This window comes from Thamnophis elegans, chromosome Z (assembly GCF_009769535.1).
Source record: "Thamnophis elegans isolate rThaEle1 chromosome Z, rThaEle1.pri, whole genome shotgun sequence".
Lineage (NCBI taxonomy): Eukaryota > Metazoa > Chordata > Lepidosauria > Squamata > Colubridae > Thamnophis > Thamnophis elegans.
This window is the reverse complement of record NC_045558.1, coordinates 51,632,683-51,651,974: the sequence shown is the minus strand read 5'-3', so window position 1 is coordinate 51,651,974 and position 19,292 is coordinate 51,632,683. Positions and strand designations below refer to the sequence as shown.

Genomic DNA, 19,292 nt, shown 5'->3' with positions numbered 1-19,292 from the left:
TGGTGGCTGGGGCAAAAACTAGCTAAAAATGGCCCCTTTTTCACAAAAATGGACCCTTTCTTTGCAAAAAACAGGACATGCATAGGCTTTGGGAGGCCTATGTAGAGTGCTTCTGGGGGGCCCTGGGTTTTTGCCCTCCTCATCCTCCAGGAGCACTCTACACATTCATTTTTGCAAAAAATAGGATGCCCAGGGGTGGGGTTTTGGGAGGTAAAAAATGCTGTATCCAGTGTATAAGACGTACCCAGATTTTCACCCTCTTTGGGGGGGGGGAAGGGTGCATCTTATACTCTGAAAAATATGGTAGGTCTAAGTGCTATTGTTATAATGCTATTTCTAAATACAAACACTTACTCAAGGATAAATAAAAGATCTAAATTATTCAGAACAACCATCATAGGCACAAAAATATAGCAAATGTAAAGAGTAACTAAGGTCAAAATTCAAAATTAGATGTGTAGATAGAGATCCAGCTTTTTGGGGAGGGGGGGTCAAACAGAGAAGTTTATAGTTGAAAGTTTATTATATTTTCTACAACAAGTCTCAATTATAAAAATATAATTAACTTTTCAACATTTTCACTTTGAAAATAGAAGCTACCTAATACTCTCCTTGTACAAGAGTAGTGTTACTGAAAAAGATTCTATATGTATAAACTGATTTCTACAATGTAAATTACTAAGACAAACTCATCCATTTTCAGTCAAAATAATTAAACATGGAATTACTGTGATATAAATGGTATAACTTCTCATTTTGTATTATCTGGGAGGAGAGATCTATAATGAAACTACAATTCTGTAGAATGCTTTGAATTTTTTAAATAAATTACAATTATTGTTTTCTCCAAATTGCAGCTGTGGGTAAACATATTAGGAGAAACTGAGTTTGGTCAGATTTTTAAAAAAAATCTGTATCTCAGTTGGGGACGCCACTATTTTTATTCTAAATACAAACCATATTATTTAATATCAAAATTGAAACAGATAGAATTAATCCTGAGTAGGTTCCTACTTTGCTTCTTATTGGATACACAGACTTGTTAGGCCAAATGCTGTCATCAAAAATCTTGAAGTTCTAAACAGATTCAGAAGTTTTCAACAAGTTGTCATTTTAATTTAACAATTGGCAAAAATGGTTAAATATAGAAAAAATTAAATATACTAAATCAACGTTATTAAAAATAAATGAAATTAAACTAATTTTGGACATGTTTTGGCCCATCTGTTTTTGGAATGTGGCCCTTAGCAAGTGAGGCAGTCAGTCCTTAACCTGAAAAGAATTGTGAATTGCTAACCTAAATGCTAATTATTTTATTATTGTTCCATTATTTTTCCATTGTGATTGTTTTTCCTACAGTTAATATATAAAACACTTTAAAAGATGTAAGACCAAAATATTTATGAATATGCTATTCTTTAGCTGTTGAAACAATATTGAACAACCTATTGCTTTTTCAGATACGGACAATGGGATGAATAAGAGTTGCTCTTTTAGTACCTCTAGTATATCGGGTTTCCTGTATTAGGAAATTAGATCTTCCCACGGTTTAGTGTTCTCTCTCTACTTAAGATTGAATGGTATACTGAAAAGAAACCATTGACAGATACCTTAACTGTTATGATTAACTATAGTTAAGTGGACACTTAACTCCCTGATGTAAACATCCCCAATACCTATGAAAGTTATGTTTTCCTTAGAAAAATGGTCTACTGACTGCATTATGAGATGACTCCAATTAATGTCTTGAATATAATATCAAAGTTCACACAGGGTAACCAAGAAAGTACCCAATCATATGAATCAAGAGCTTGGCAATATATGGCATACCAACTCTTAAATGACTCACAGAATGTCTTCATTGGCAAGCTGCATGGATTAGTCTTTAATTAAATCTAAAACGATTACAGAGAAAAGTAGTTAAAGAAATATTTTTAAAAATCTTAAAACCTCTGTACATTAAGATTGCAGTACTGGATAACTTACACAAAATTAACGTACAGAAACATTTTGGAATCAATTTTAAATGTTTACATTGCATTTTTCTCGATGTTACAGATCAACTAGTGTGTGAACTCTTAATCTAGCTATCATTCTATATTAGCTATGATTTATAGTTTAAGGTGCTATGTCAATCCATCAATGTCCTTTCAATAAACAATGATTTATCAAACCATTGCTGAAAATAAGAGTGTAGCTTGTTCAAAGTTGCCCATTGAAATTAAAAGTAGCCATCCTAGTTTTAAATACTTTCACATTATATCACACCAAATTTATTGTGGGCATGTCATACCAACTGATTAGCATGCCTCCTAGATTATTATTAGGATTTATTGCATAGTCAGATTGTATTTGGCATTGCATTGCATATATTATGCAGCTTGGTGACCTAATGGCGAAGACTCTCACCTCCCATTCAGAAGATTGAGTGGGTAGCAGCAGATGTTTCTCTCCTAGAGTGAAAGAAAAAAATCTGCTCCAAACGCTATGTAGGGTCAGGATTAAGGGATTACAGGGTTGTAAAAAAGGATATTATAAGAGCAGTGGTTAGAATGCAGTATTGCAGACTAATTCTGCTGATTGCCAGCTGTTCAGCAGTTTGAGTCTCACAGATAGGCTCAAGGTTGACTCAGCCTTCCATCCTTCTGAGGTTGGTAAAATAAGGACCCAGTTTGTTGGGGGCAATATGCTGACTCTGTAAACTGCTTTATAAACTGTTATTTATGATTTCTGAAATACCTTTTTTATTTTATATGATGAACTTACCTAATTATTTGTCTTGTATGTGAAGAATGTTAAGACAAAAAGCAGGCAGCTTCTTTGTAACTGTTTCTGCTTTGAAATATAATTTATTTATCTCTGAACTTACGCTTAGTATCATCTTGTTTCCAACTGTTCTTGCCTATTAAATATGTCAAATATATTTGATTACATAATAATGCAATGTATTAATCTTTTGTTAAAGATCATTTTTTTAAAAAACTCAATTTTTTCACATACAATTTTCATAACTAATTATTTTAGTATGTTGAGAAATAGCCCCCAAACGTTAATGCTACCAACCAAAGCAGTAGGCTGGCAGAAGATAAAAAGGCATCAAAGCATTTAGAAATAAATTAGTGGAATGATTTGTATCTTTTAATTTATCCAGTACTATCTTTCCTACCTGTGATCCTCAGTACTAAGGAAACTATTTGACATGTTTACTTTGACATGGTTACTTGAATATTACAGAGTTATAGAAAGTATTTTCTGAAAACTAATAAAGCAATTATACATCTGTTTAATAGTGAAACTCTGCTTAACTTCATGATGTAAGATAACTGCTTTTCAATTCAAATGCCAAATTAAACAAAGAACAGAATTGTCTACTTTATTATGCTAATAGTATAGTGATAAAATGGAAGTTTAAGTTTGCTGCAACATGATTTGTTTGAACAGAATTTTAATTTATTTAATAAATAAATGATTTCTCATCTGAGCCAACTGTTCTAACACTACACCTATTCTCAGAAATATTTTCTACAGGCCATTTTCCCCACTGATCTAACTGGAATAGTCCCAGGAGCAAAGATACAAGCATTGATTCCCAACTCAGTACAAAGTTCAAGGATTTTTGACAAAAAAAACACAGCAGAATAGAATGGATTTAACTCCTCTATACTAGTTTTTGTAAAATGTAAGTTAAAAGTACATCTTTACATGTATGTACAATAATGCAGCAGTCTTTTCAATACTTCAAATTCAGCCTGCCCTACAATCCATATGGCAGGTAAAAATGTGATATGAAATAGATGATGCAATCTATTATAGGGGGAAGATGGGGAAAATGGGGCAACTATCTCCAATTCGGTAATTAAAGTATAAAATCAGAAACACAGAAACTTATTGATAGAAATAATTCTACAAGCTTGGAGCTCATCACAAGTATTAGATTCTGTTCTGTGTCAAGAAAATGTCTAGGGCAAATAATGCAGAATAATATCTCCATATATAACAATTACTGGAGGAAGTTACATCAAATTGGTGTATTCTATTCTGGCCAAGATCTGATGTATAATGAATCAAACTTTAGTAAAGATTTTTCATTTCTTTGTGCTTCATATAAAAGTCTATAGGGTTTCCAGTTAGCCATAAAAACAGATATTGTCTTTTCTCTTATTATAGAAGTTAATTTAGCTATGTCAGCAAGTTCCATCATTTTTACCTACCATTCTTCGCTTGCAGATAAGATAAAATCTTTCCATCTTTGTGTATCAAAGTAATATTTTCTATAACTGCCATACAGGCATGTAAAAATCATACTTCATAAAATGGAAATTGTAATTTTAAATTCAGTTACAAAGAAAGGACCATTTTTGTGATTATAAAAATAAGTGTCAATAAATTATACATCTACTTAAAATGAAAGTCCTACTCATTTTCTTTTTTTATTCACTGCAATGTTATTACTAATTCACAATATGGGGGTGGATGGGTGGAGGTGAAGCATAAAGTTAAAAGTCCGACTGCTTCTGTAAGAAATTTTACTGACTTCATTACTAAATTGCAGGAGAAATTTGGCTATCAAGGGAATAACTATCTCATATGTGAACCGGGTCTATTTGTACACAGTATGTCCCCCCGCCCGGTTACTCTGCTCATCCCGCAATAGTTCATTGCAAAAGATCCCGCTCCTTCAGCGTCCAATGCTTTTTAACTACTGCTTTCTTGCTCTATTCCGGTCTGCTTCATACAGAAACGCAAACGCACGCTCCTCTATGCCGCAGCGAGGATTACAGCAACGCTGCACAAGTTTTACCCAATGAAGAAATGAAAATGATTTGGGGCCTCTTGATCCAACAGCAGAACGCATTCAAGTCGTAAGCTTAGACAAGACTGTCTCGGGTGTTTTGGCAGAGTCACAAGATAATCTAAAATTAATACCTATCTCAACCTAACAATTGTTGGCTTTTCCACCATCCCACCTGGCACTCTCAAAAACAACTCCGGCTCATATTTTCACATGCCACCTCTCCCTCCCCAGCCCCCCTTCCATTTGTACCACCGCAGAGCACATCCACCTCTCACCAAGCACTCCCATAATTTTTCCTCATTTGTATTTAAAATTCTTATTTTATCTCGGTTTCCCCCATCTTCTCAAGGGCCACCCGCAGCTCTCCCATTAACCTACTTCCCTATTCCTCAGTTTAACTGCGGTCGCTTGGTCGTCCACCGCCGCATGGAGCAGCACCAGTCCGTTTCAGACGTCTCTAATTCTTACCAGGGATCGAACTCGTGTATGATACTCTCGAAACGGATGACTGCGAAGAGCCTGGAACTGAAACCAGCCAGCCAGGCCAGGAAAAGGATCGTGAAGGAAAGCAGCGACTGCCAGCCTGCCGGCTGCGACAGGCCCCCCGACAGGCCACTTCCTCCAGCTGAGGCGCCGGTAACCGCCAGTGAACCACTTCGACTGTTGGCCAGCGCTTGGGAATTTGAAGATGACGACGAGACAGCAGCACCGGACTTGTGCTTCTGGTCGGGGGCTGAGTGTTCCGCCATGTTGGTCCCCGGGCTCCTCGTTTTTTCTCCGCCTAACGCGCAGCGAAGGAGGAGCAGAAGCCACCTCGTTCCCTCAGCACGCTCTGCAAAAGAAGACGGGGGAAGCGGATGAAATCACTGTCTTCTTCCGCGCCCTTTTCACTGGTGGGGGAAGCACTTCCCTGCCACCGCTTCTTCTTGAGCGAACCAGGAACTACTGCCCGTTGCGGCGGCGGCCGCCAACATCCCAATGCGGCGCCAGAGAACGGGCGCGAGACTGAAGCAGCGCGGGCGCGCAAGAAAGAGATCCGGTGGGGGGAGGGAAATAAGGCGTGGGTATGAGAATAAGAGGAGAGACAGACAAAAGTTGCTTCCGCGTGAAAATGAATCGGCTCAAGAACGCATTCGAGAAGGTCGAGAAAAACGAAATGGGAGGAGAAATAAAGCGCGGGACCGTAGGCAGCCGTTGGGCGGCGCGTGAGAAAAGGAGGCGGGGAAGAAACTAAGACGGTTAATTGAGGCTTGAGGCCCGAGCGATCTCTGACGCTTCATTGGGAGGAGCCGGCGAGGAGCTTTCTCCTCCGTTTTCGTCAAGATCTTCCTATTAACCTGTCAGAGAACGACAGGTACTTCAAAAGGACATAGCGATAGCCAATTACGATCGACAACCATAGGGCGCGGCTACAGCAAGGCGGTGACTTTATTATTTTTCACAATTATAAAAAAAAACGGTGCTAAGTGGAATCGTTTCATTGGCTGATACGTTAACCGGTGACGGAGTAAAGTCGCTTTCCCCCCATCACGTGAGAAATTAAGCGCTGACGTTTTGGGCTAGCCGTTGGAGTTGAAGGAGCTGCAGTAGATGCGTTACTGTATTCCTAGCGAGGAAGCCCGAGGCATACTGGTGTTTGTAGTTTCTAGGCATCGTTGCTTTGAATCTGTCAAACGTCTGCTCACCACCTCCTGTTGTCATGGTAAACTTTGAAGATATACCCGTCAAAATCTGTATATTTGTTTTCCGAAGCTATAAAAGAAACTGAAATACGGCACAGAAGGCTATTATGACGCTAAAAGTATTGCCATGCTTAGTGCAAAATGCAACTTTGAAAAAAAAATCACACAGAATCATATCCTTACATTTACCTTACATAGGATACATAGAGCTAGAGGGAGAAATCTTGCGTAACCCTTATACAGATCTTTTCCAATCCCAGGAACTTTTTGGAAGGACTGTTGCTGGGAATTCTGGAAATTGAAGTCCATATTGCACTCCAGAGATGTTAAAATGGGAAATGATGTTCTAAACAGCCAGCTCGGAGGATTAATAAGGACAAAATGAGATGCTTCACACAATAGTTGGTGCTCAGCTTCGTGTAATAATATTTAAACTGAAGTATAGGATCCTTTTCAGTGTATCAAATTCACAGAGCAGGAACTAGTAATATACATAACTATGTTAGTTTCTCATTCACCCAGTTTGTAATTGCTCATTTAATAAAACTATTCAGGTGAAAAACTTAGTATAGTATATAAATTAATTCTAATAAATGGAACATCAAGGAATATTTGAATGTGGCTGCTTGTAGTTGAATAAAAACATAGAATTGCTTCATTGCTAGGAAGGAAGGAAGAAAAGGAAGGAAGGAAGGAAGGAAGGAAGGAAGGAAGGAAAAGTACTGTCAGCATTCCAAATATGTAGAATTAAATCAGAGTCGAAGGCATAACTATGCTTAAAGTTCCAATTTAATAAGGCAGGCATGTTGGCATCATGCTGTGGGATTCCAACTCTGGAAGTTACATCAGAATCCCACCCAGTTAAAAGTTCATGATCTTGTCCCCACACCCACAGTCCATCATCACATGGTCCAATTTTCTTCTTCCATGCTGGCATCTACCCCTAACTGCTTTCGGTCAGGTGTAAAGGTTTGGGAGACAAAAGATGACCTTGAGCTTCTAGGAAGGAATTTTTTATTTTGAAAACAACATATTCTACCCCTTGCTAAATCCCCCCCTTAATAAGAGTGTGGCAGGCCAAAGATTCTTAAAGGAACCGCTGCAGGCCTGACAAGTACTTTGGTGCCAGGCAATTTTCTTGGGAAGATTGAGAAAAGATTCGATAACTGGGTAACACATTAGACAAAGCAATTTCTCTGGAATTTTTCTGAAATTGCCAGATCATATGCTATTTAAGGGCATATTTTTAGACAAAACTAATACTTCAAATTGTGGTTAGAATTACATAAATAGCTAAAGCAGAATGTAAAACTCATGAAACCTTAGTGACATATGCTGCCATTAATATTTTCAAATACTTTTCAATAATAGTTGTGACTATAACTTTGTTGCTTGTATCTCTAAATAACCAAGATTTATTATCTAAATTTTGCGTATTTAGTATCCATGACTTATCACTAAGTGTTATATCTAATGTTTTATGATAAATGTATTTTTACAATGACTATGAAAATTATTTATCACTATTATATGTACACTGAGAGCTTATGCACCGGAGGAAATTCATTGTGTGTCACACTTGGCCAATAAAGAATTATAATTTTAATTCTAAACCAATTATAGTTGTCCCAGTGATTATTGGCATACTGTGACATATCAAAAATTTTGGATAGCATTTAGGAAATCTGCACTTTGACAATTTTTTTATCAATCATATCAACATAGAACAAGCTGCTACAGTATGTATTTAGGATCATTGGCATATTTACCATGGGATCCTTCATTAACTCTGGCAAGTCATTGATATATAAACTAAATAAAAATGGGGCCAGGATACCCCTTTATTTGTGTTAGTGAATCCTGTTAGTCATAGCTCCATTAACCCCATACGGCATCCTAAAACAGGTACTTGTGTAAAGGGCTTTAATCAAAGCCAGTAGCCTAGATTATATTTTAAGAGATGTCAGTTTACTCCATGGTACTTCTCTGTTTACCATATCAAACAATACTGTGAGGTCTACAAAAGCAGCAAACAGGAGTCTCCTCTTATAGACATATTTGGCAATTAGATGGTTCAAGACAAAGCAGTTGTCGATAGTAAATTCGCTGCTTGTTCTTCTGCGAGGATATGGTTTTCCTCTACCCAAATTTCAATTCTATTCAAAAGGAACCTAGCTTATATTTTTGCTACAATGTCAATCAGACTGATAGGCCTGTAATTACTAGGATCCTTTTAATTCCCCTTTTATGGGAACAACTATTTTATTATTGTATTCACAAGTAGGATTATGTAAGCTGTTAAGAAGATTCAGTTCCTATTGCCTATTCCATTAGCAAATCTAAATAAAAAAATCATGGAAAACATCATCAGGGACATACCAGTTGGCAATTACATGGTGAACAGGTTAACTTTGTATATTTAAGCGTAACTTTTTCCAAGACTGGATCTTGGGCTTCCATCATCAACAGAGTACACTTAGAGCAAAAGTTCATTTGAATTTACTGCTTAAATTAAATAATCATAGTTACCCAGGATCCCTAACCCCATTAATTAAAGTACATAAAGCTATGTTTACCCCATGCTCTTGTTTGGAGCAGAGGTTTGGAGTCTATACTCAGTTACAATACTAGAACAAACACAGTCCCAGCACTTGAGATGTATTTTGGATGTAGATCTAAGAACATCTGTTGCAGCAGCTAAATTGGGAATTCATACAATTCACGCACTATCCAAAATTAGAGCATATAACTACTGGCACAAAATCAGTGAAATAGAGATTGATAGACTCCCCAAGTTATGTCTATTAGATAAAATAACAATCACAAGTTTCTTGGATCACCAAGCTAACAAATTTTGTAAGAAACTGTAGCCTTCCTGTCTCTTGTGTAACGGAAGAATGATTTTAAAAAAAGAGCTACCCAAAAAATTAAGGATATAGAAGAACAAAATGATACAGCTATCCTTAGTAAGGTGGGTAACTTGAAATGGTTGAGCAAATAAAAATGTACTTTTCAAATAGACAGCCATTTAAAGTTACAACTGCCAAAACATCTTATGGAGATATTTACGCAAGCGATATTTGAACAGCTTCACACAATGGTCAGATATAGAAGATTCAATTCAAACCTTACAATGGACTTTTATTCATTTGCAGAGTGGCAGAGGTATAAGACCTGGCTCCAATCCTATTTGATTGTTGTCTGTATAAGAGGGTGAGAGACAGGTACCTTGGTTTATACACCCAAACGAATAACCCATTGGGATCCCCATATCAAAACAACTTACCTTATATGCTGTCAGAATCTAAAAATAACATTTAACATAGCAATCTGAAAATAATATTTAACACAGGAAAACTTAAGCAGAATGGTTCAGTTGAGATTGGCATATGTGGGATTGATTGGGGTAAATTGTAGGGGTGACACCAAAATATAATTTTATCATATTTTATTTATATATTAAGTTGTATTTTATTCCAATTCCATTTTAAATTATTTTTATGAAAGAGTCGGATTCACTAATTGGTGTCGCAGCAGGATGGTTATGGGATAATGGAGCTTTGGGAGCACTGCAAAACCCAGCCAATACCTGCTTGCCAAGAGACCCTATGGGGCCAAAGCCACTGTGAAGGGGTAGTGAAGAAAGGAATAATGTTTTGTAGATCGTGAGGAAACAACAATTTCCTTGTTTGATCCAAAGAAAACCCCCCTGACTGGCAGCAGAGACAACGGCCATTTTGGCAAGACCAAATCTATGACAATCACAACAAGAACGTGTGTTGGAGCAATATGTGGGCAGTGAATTGAAAGTAGGTGAGACAACTTTCACCTTCCCACATTACAGACTTAACCCAAATAAAAGAATTCATAAAAAAGATTGTCCAAAATGTTAAGAAAGCGGTGATTTATTATATGGAGAAAGATTACAGACCTAAAAGTGAAACAAACTGTCAAAGGAAGACTATGAAGCTTTAAAATAGAAAAGGATTGGAGTGGAAGAGTAGCATGAAAAACGATTTAATTTAAGGATAATATTGCTTGATTATTGGAAGAATTTGTACAAAGAAAGAGGAACTTTGCTTTTTATTCTATTCCCCCAACCCCACCCTGAGTTTTGCTGTGTTTAAAGCTGGATTTTAAAGCAGGGTGCCATCTACTGGTCAAAGATGATATTATATTAGTGCTTCGGGGGAATAATCTTGGAAACTAAGAACTACCTGATATTATTGGATAATACAAGAATAAGAAGAGGAGAAGAAAGAAAATGGTGGAAGGCAAACAATACTTGGAAGGCATTTTTATTAATATCTACTGGAGTTTTAACTGCTTGGAAGTATTAGTAAACCATTTGAAAACAACTAACAAAGTTGGGAGAGAGATGGGAGAGATAGCAATAATTTCTAACATGGAACAAATAGAATATCTTTTAAGAATTCAATATAGAAAAGAGAATGATCCCCTAAAAATAATGGGGAAACTGCAGATGGGTGCTCTAGAGATTCAACAGCAAGAGATAGATGCTGTGGCAGAAGAAATATTTAGATCAAATAAACATGATAAAAGGAGTTACAAGATACCAGAGGAGAAGCTTGAAACATTCACTAAAAAGGTCAATGAGTTAAAATTAAAAAAGTGCAAGAGATGATGGATAGATATAGAATATTTTTTAACATGGTGGTTATTTCATTAAGTGTTAGAAAAAAGAAGTAGAAAGTAGAAATTGGGAAAATAGTATTATATTTACTGAAACACATTATAATTATTATGTATACACAAATGTTAGAAATGGAAAAACTACAATTATGTATTTTTAAATGGTGATATAATTTTCAGAATTGTATGCAAAGTATATTGACCCAGATAATCCACTGTTCACCAAGGACTTATGGATGTTAAAGAAAAAATCATAAATAAAATTATATATCTATATTATTCTCCTGGCTCAGCTGATAAGGGAGGAGAGCTTGTGGCTTAGAGGTTAATATAATTGCCTAATATGTAGAAACAGCCCAGGTTTGAATCCCGCCAAGAGTATGGCTAGCTGATGAGAGCTAAATATCTTGAAATAGATATATCCTAGTCTCCCTTCTTTTATTTGTCAGCAAAAATGCAACACAAAAATAGTTTTTCTGTCTGGATGGCTCCTGGAGTGGGACTGAAAGGCAAAAGGGAAGCAGTATGCTCCTTCCCATGTTTGGGCATACCAGGCGCTTTGACAAAAGAAAAAAAAAAAACACTTAATACACACACACACATACACACACACACACACAAAGTCCCCTTTGTCCAATTTGCAAAGGACACTAATTTCTACTTTTGGATCAGTGCGCTTAATCTTGCAGAAAGTACTGTCACAATTTATTTTCATTTATTTTTTTTATAAATAACAGCCCTTAACATATAGTGTGGAATGTCTTCCTTCACAAAATAAATAATATAGATTAAAAGACATCTGGTAATACTGTCCATCTATAATTGCTTAAAAATTTCTTGATATCACATTTAAAGAACTCCTTAAACAAAAGCTTTGATTAAGAAATCTAGCAAGTAATTTTCCAGTTGATGCCAAAATTTTATCTTTATTATTGTAATAATAGTTTTACGTTAGGTGTTAAAGATTATTTTAACAGAAAAAGATTTATTAAACATGCCCCTGAAACTCTAGTTTAATTTTTAATTACCCAATCCATTAAGATAGATTTGGAAGGAACTATTTATCTATCTTTCAGAAGCTAGATGCTTCACTTAGTTAAAATAATGTTTAGGTTGTTTGTATAAGCAGAATATTGTTAATTTCATTTCTAGAGTATGAGTTTATTCTGAGCCAGAGATTAAGTGGAAGAAAACAAAGTCATGTCTAAATTTGGGATTATCTTGAAGAGTAAACCCTATTGGTGGGCAAGGATAATTGACGCGCAAAATATAGCCTCTCATTATCAAGACAACCCCTGCCTTCTCGAGGTGCCCACCGTTTTCCAACAGAAGGGGCTCTGTCAACTCTTGGGCCCGGCGAGCTCAAGTAGTACTCAGCCTAGAATCATGGATCCCGTTGATTCGGGATGCATGCGACTCTACAGCGAAGGGATTGGCGATGCCGTACTGACGCTAAAGACTTAAGTCAAGTAAGTCAAGTCAAACCCTATTAAAGGTTTACTGTGTTTCCCTGAAAATAAGACAGGATCTTATTTTCTTTTGACCCCCGAAATAAGTGCTTGACCTTATTTTCAGGAGGTCTTTATTATTTTTGAGGTGCAGGAGGTATCGAGTGTGATCACCTCATGGCTGCTGTTGTGTTGAAATATTTTTAGGGAGGTCTTATTTTTGTGGGAGGTCTTATTTTATTGCATGCGCTCAAAAGCCTGATTGGTCTTATTATCTGGGGAGGTCTTATTTTTGGGGAAACAAGGTAGTATAAATGATAATGTACCTACTTATATGCAGGTATCTCTTATTCACTGATGTTCTGCCCAAATATCTTCCTCCCTATTGCTATTATAATGAAATAGTTTGAACATTTGGCTATGACCTTCCTCATGAGATGCTCAGTTCTTAAAAATGATGTTTCATATTGGTGTTCAATTATAGTAACTTTCTGAGTCAGAATAAAATTGCAAAGAAAAAACTCTAGTCCTTTAAAATAAAAGCAAAGTTTTTAGAGTATACATTTGTACACACAAAGACTACATACAAAGAGCCAAGAAGAAATTTTTATTAGATTAATTTGTTTTATAACCAACATAATAATTATTTTGACATTTTGAGACCTGACAAAATACAGTACTTTATTCTTGTCAATTTTGGGTGGAAATCAACTGTTATCTCTTTTACATTGCTTAGTGATCAGGATTTTGATTCTCTAAGTAATAGAATGATTTTAATTGAATTAAAATTGCATTCCTATCATAATTCTCTTTCACTCTGATCTAAAAACCAAATAACAAGCAACCTGAATTTAGCAGGTTAAGTGTGTCTTTATCAGTAATCAAATAAGGATTACTACCATCTTGGAGAACTTTAAAGGAGGAGACTTTACTGCAGGCCAAAGCTATATATCTCTTAAGAAATGTCTCTCACTAGTTATTGGGGACATAATGTTTAAGGCACCAGATGATATCAAGGGCAAACTTGAGAAGAGGCATTAAGACGTAAGAAATACAAACAAAAGGTAGAGACATATCTGGAAGATAATAACTCAAGACAGGTGTGGCAGGGGCTGCAGCACCTAACCAACTATAAGGGCAATACAAAAAAAAATAGCCAATGCTAATGCCCTGCTAGTGGAGGAGCAAAATAGCTTCTTCACCTGCTTTGAGGTCAAAAGATCAGTCTCTGTGGCTCTAGCCCAAAGGCCCTCTGACCTCCAGCCACTCACCCTGGATGAACATCAAGTGAGAGCTGAACTGAAGGCTATAAATCCCAACAAAGCTGCAGGTCCAGACGAGGTGGTGTGAAAGTGGTAGAAACCTGTGCTGACCAATTAAAGGAGCCTGACAAGGATTTTTAATCTCTCCCTGCAACAGGCTAGAGTCACATCATGCTTGAAAGCAACCACAATTATCCCACTTTCGAAGAAAGCAGCCATAAAAAGCTTGAATGACTATAGACCCATTGCACTGACATCTATAGTGATGAAGTGCTTTGAAAGACTGGTCCTACAACATCTCAGGTCCTGTCTTCCACCAAATTTTGATCAACACCAGTTTGCTTATAGAAGCAACAGGTCGACAGGGGATGCCATCACCACTGCTCTGCATATTGCACTGAGCCACCTTGAGAAATCTGGGAATTATGTCAGAATGCTTTTTATAGACTATAGCTCGGTCTTTAACACCATCTTACCAGGAATTCTCATTGAAAAGTTGACTGACCTGAATTTCCCTCCCCTCACTTGTGAATGGATCAAAAACTTCCCAACAGATAATCCACAAACAATAAAGGTTGGGTCCTTTACATCTTCCACGCTGAACTCAGCACAGGCTCCCCTCAGGGTTATGTGCTCAGCCCATACCTGTACTCGCTGTATACATATGACTGCATATCTCTCTGATCCATCCAACATCATAATAAAGTTTGCAGATGACACAACAGTGCTGGGTCTCATAAATGGAGGGACGAATCAGCATATGGGGAAGAAGTCCAGAAAGTATCCGCATGGTGCTCAAGAAACAACTTACATCTAAATACTAGTAAGACAAAGGAGATGGTGCTAGATTTACGGAAGCACAGAGAGGAACCTGCCCCACTATATATCAAGGGGGGCTGTGTGGAGAGGGTTTCCTCTTTTAAATTCTTGGGAGTGCTTATAGTCAAGATCTCACCTGGAAAAACAACACGTCTCTGGTGATTGGAAAGGCCCAACAGAGACTTCATTTCCTTAGAGTCCTGCAAAAAAATCAGGTGTAACAACGGCTGATGACCTCTTTCTATTGGTCCACCATAAAAAGTGTCCTCACATATTGTATTACAGTCTGGTATGCTGGTTTAATAGCTGTAGACAGGAAGGCACTACAGAAAGTGATCAATTCGGCACAAGGAACCATTGGTTGCCCTCTGACACCACTGGATGACATCGCCAGATCTCGCTGCTTTAGCAGAGTAAGGAAGATATTCAGAGATGATTCACACCCTGATCAGTGTCTCTTTGCACTTCTACCATCAGGCAGAAGACATCAAAGTATAGCCAGCCGAACAAACAGGTTTAAAGATAGTTTCTATGGACTGTGAGACTTTTAAATACAACCACAGTCACTCCATGCACATGCTAGTTTTTTTCTTTTTCTTTCTGTTATAATTTTGCACCAGTGAGGTTAAAACCAATTTCGTTGTATTTAAGTACAATGACAATAAAGATTATACTTATATAATAAAATACTTATGATACAACAGTGATGAATCTGCATAGAGATGGGAAGTTGAACAAGTAGCCTTGTGGAGTGTCCGAAACAATCTTTAATTGAACACACTCAAAACTGTAGAAATGGTAGTAGATTTTAGGAGAAGCCCTCATATTCTACCACCTGTTACAACATTAGACAGCATAGTATCAACAGTAGAGACCTTCACATCTCTAGATTCTATAATATCTCAAGAGTTAAAATTGACACATATCATCAAATACATAATCAAAAAGCACAACAAAGAATGTTCTTCCTGTGCCAACTCAGAAAGCTCAGACTGCTTGGAAGAAAACAGCTGAAGTCCCACTGAATTCTTCTAGCCAGGAGGCTCTCCAGGCCCAAAAGCCACCCTGTAGACGAAGATAGAGCAGATGCTTCGATGGTCAGAAGGAGAGTGCAATTTGACCTGAAAAAAGCCCCTTTAACTGGCAGAAGAGAAGCCGGCCATTATGGCTGAACTGAAGCTGTGACAGCTGAAACTTAGATTCTATTCTATTCTATTCTAGTCTATTCTTTAAGATGTTATTCTTGTCCTCATTGGACAGGACTTAACTGAAAGTTTATCTTTTTAGAAAGAGAATGTTGGCAAAGAAAGGTCTTTGGTTTAGTTCATACAAATCTTCTTTTACATCTTTAATATTTGCTGTAAAACCTGGTGGAATCTGTATGCTGTTCAAATTTTGTTCTGAGATAAATTATATTAGACTTAATAAAACATGCTATGGATCATGTTTTGCATCTATAGGCTGGCATATTTCTTGGGGTGTACAACTGAAAAGTACTGATTGAAACCATCTTTTAGCAAGTGAAATATAAATTTCTGCTGATAGATATGACGACAGGTGAACCTGTTACTGTGTTTTTCAATTGAAAACAAAACTGGATAGGAAACCTGTGGAATTGTGAAATGTTTCTGTCAGACTCTTTTAGATGTTTAAATACTGCAATATATGTTAACAGATATATGTTAAAAATTATAGAAAAAGAACTGGTCTAGTATAGTAGTTAAGGTACTGAACTAGAAGGAGGAAGAAGTAGGTTCAAATCTTCCTTTATGCATGCTGGATGACTTTGGTCCAATCTCTTACTTAGCACTAGACTGGGAAACTAGAACATCTATCAGCCTGTATTGAATCAATCTACTAAATTTGGGTGTATAATCTTCAGAGCCTTTCATTCTGCAGTGCATTGATCTGAATTGGTATTAATAATACATATTTGTGGTGGGAAACTGCCTCTCAATTTTTATCATAATGTGTATCTCAAAGTTTCCGTTTTGTGTTTTTTTATTACTCTCTATTTAAAAATATAATCCTGTAATATTATGGATTTCACAAAGCCTAATCTGTATTTATTTGTTTAACAATTAATTGACTGAAATATAAAATCCATGAAGATAAAAGTAGGAAATATGCAATCACATGCAAATTATGTTCCTAATGTCTGTCTTTACATCCTAGGCAAGTTGACCAGCTCACAATAGCTGGTAGCCCCTAACCAAGCTTGGTCTAGTTTGAAAAAACTTAGCTAGATCAATCAGATATGAATAGGAGACTAAAAGAAAATCCCTGGGATTGTGAAGTATAAATAAACTCTGAAAGAAGACAGCAGCAAATCATTTTTATATTGCTGTTAAGAAAACAAGTATGAATCCATGTATTTATAAGGAGACACTATTTTGTTACATTTTGAATAGCATGGTCTGAAGGGGAATTTTATTTGGTGTATTGAACTCAGATCCTGCCTTTTTGTGATGAACTTAAGGCAGCTTATGCAGGTGTGGTCAGTTAATAGCCATTCAAAATTATGATACGTCTCCCAAAAGCTTTACACAATTCCTGTTTTGAAATTATTCCTTCTATAGTCATTTGGCCTTATGACTGACCACACACATTTGAGTTAATTACTGGTAAACAGTTAATAGTATCCCTTTCTGAATCATCTTTGTCATAAAATATTTAGACTTCAACTCTACCCAAACAAGGCTTGGAAGCTGTAAATTAAGGATCTCTGAACAAAAAACATTTTAGAAATCTGTATGATTAGCCATTAGAACATGTATTCTGCCCATCCAGACAGCCATCCCATCCCATCCCATCCCAATCCATCCATCCATCCATCCATCCATCCATCCATCCATCCAAAATTTAAACAGGGCTCTGTGCAGTGTATAATAAAATATTAAACATAAAACATGTACAATTTAAAAAGAGGCAGGAATAATTAAAAATTAAATGTTAAAAGTTAATTAAAAGGTAGAGGAGAGTTTTCATCAGCCACATGACTGCATGCTGCTCTTTGGGTTCCAAGCAAGACAAAAGAACCATGTTTTTGAATTTTTATAAAATTCCAAGAGTGGAATTTCCCCTCTCACCTTTGGGGGAGAGATGTTTTCAAGAATGGGGCAATGGCAGGGAAAGCTCTCTTCCTGGACTCCACCAGTGGGAATTCTTTAACTGAGAGGGTCTGCAACATGCCTTTGCTGCCTGGGATGAAGAAGGTTTCATAGGTAACATTGCCTCATGCCATGTAGAGCTTTAAATGTCATAACCAACATCTTGAATTGGACCTAGAAGCAAAGTAGCATCCAAAGTAGTTTGCAGAGCAAAGGTATTACATGCACTGTGTTTTGGGCACTCAAGTTTGCTTGTGCAGCCACATCCTGTACCAGCTGAAGCTTCCAGATACTTTTCAAGGCTAGCTCTGTGTAACACATATTGCAGTAGTCCATATATGTTCTGGGATGAGCAACACCTCACCCCATATACTGTACTTTCTCTTGTTAATTTCACTGTATGAACTACCAGTGAATTAATATCTGCTAATGTACTAAACTTGAATCCAACTGATTTCAGTGAATTTAATCTAAGCATGCTTAAATCTGGAACTAAACTGATATACCTCCAGTACCTGAGTCTATTACACTGCATTGATTTTGACCTACACTGCATTGATTTTGACCTAGAATTACCTGCAATGATGTACAATTGAGTTTTCCTGATATTTTGATTTATGAGTTAATTATTCAGACTAGGATTTATGGTAGTTGTAACTAAAAAGTTTGAAATTAGTTCAGATAGAGAACAAATTGTCATGCTAATTCTTAAATGCTCAATCCTATCAAACTTTGGAATAAGACTCAAAAATGTTAGCAGGGCAATGTAGGTGCCCTATATTTCTTTTTCTTGAACAAGTTGACTGGAAAAGGTGGTGCCTTTTCAATGATGGCACATAATGAGGGATTAGAAAAGCCTGGTTAAATCAGGATTCTGATCTACTGAATACACACTTCATAGATTGCTACAGCAATCAGATAACTTCTTAAATATATCTATAACTTGCCAAAATGTAAAACTTTTATTTGGTTGATAAATCTTGGCATGTTAGCTTAGCAAAGTTTACTAGCTCATTGGCAGAATGTCTTTAGAACAGTAAGTAACCCAGAAAGAAAGAAAAAATCAGAATATCATATATAGTTAATGTTAGTAAAAAAAAAATTCTTCATGTCTGAAAAACACATCTTCAAGTTTTCTCCAACTCTGTCCCTAAGAAACTTGTAGGCTAAATGTTTATAGCCTTGAGCAACGGGAATTTATTGTGCCTGATATTACTTTCAAAGCATTATAGTAACTAGCAATTTAGAATAGTATGAAGTATCCTGGGATTTTGTAGCTACCCTTGACATTCCACTAATGAACTTGCTATATTAATGAATGAAAGTTATATGAAATATGACTTGCATATAAATAATTATTAAATAAAATAGAAATCTGAAGTTTAGGTGCCAAAAATATCATTTTAATTTACAATAAATGAAAATTTAAGAATTGTTTAACTATGCAGAAAATTAATTCAGATATGATTCAGCTGAAAGCTAAAACTTGATATAATATGAACTTTGAGATAACTTCTAACTTT

The 19,292-nt window shown here is 36.4% G+C and overlaps 1 protein-coding gene across 1 annotated transcript in view; it reads right to left on the bottom strand.

Moving 5' to 3' along the window:
• STT3B (STT3 oligosaccharyltransferase complex catalytic subunit B) overlaps positions 1-6,113 on the bottom strand; it is a 75,163-nt gene extending 69,050 nt beyond the window's left edge. The window contains exon 1 of the mRNA XM_032237070.1: positions 5,264-6,113. Within this exon, the coding sequence (XP_032092961.1) occupies positions 5,264-5,544 (281 nt within the window). The 5' untranslated portion in view covers positions 5,545-6,113. The remainder of the gene's footprint in view (positions 1-5,263) is intronic.
• Between the last annotated feature and the right edge of the window lie 13,179 nt (positions 6,114-19,292).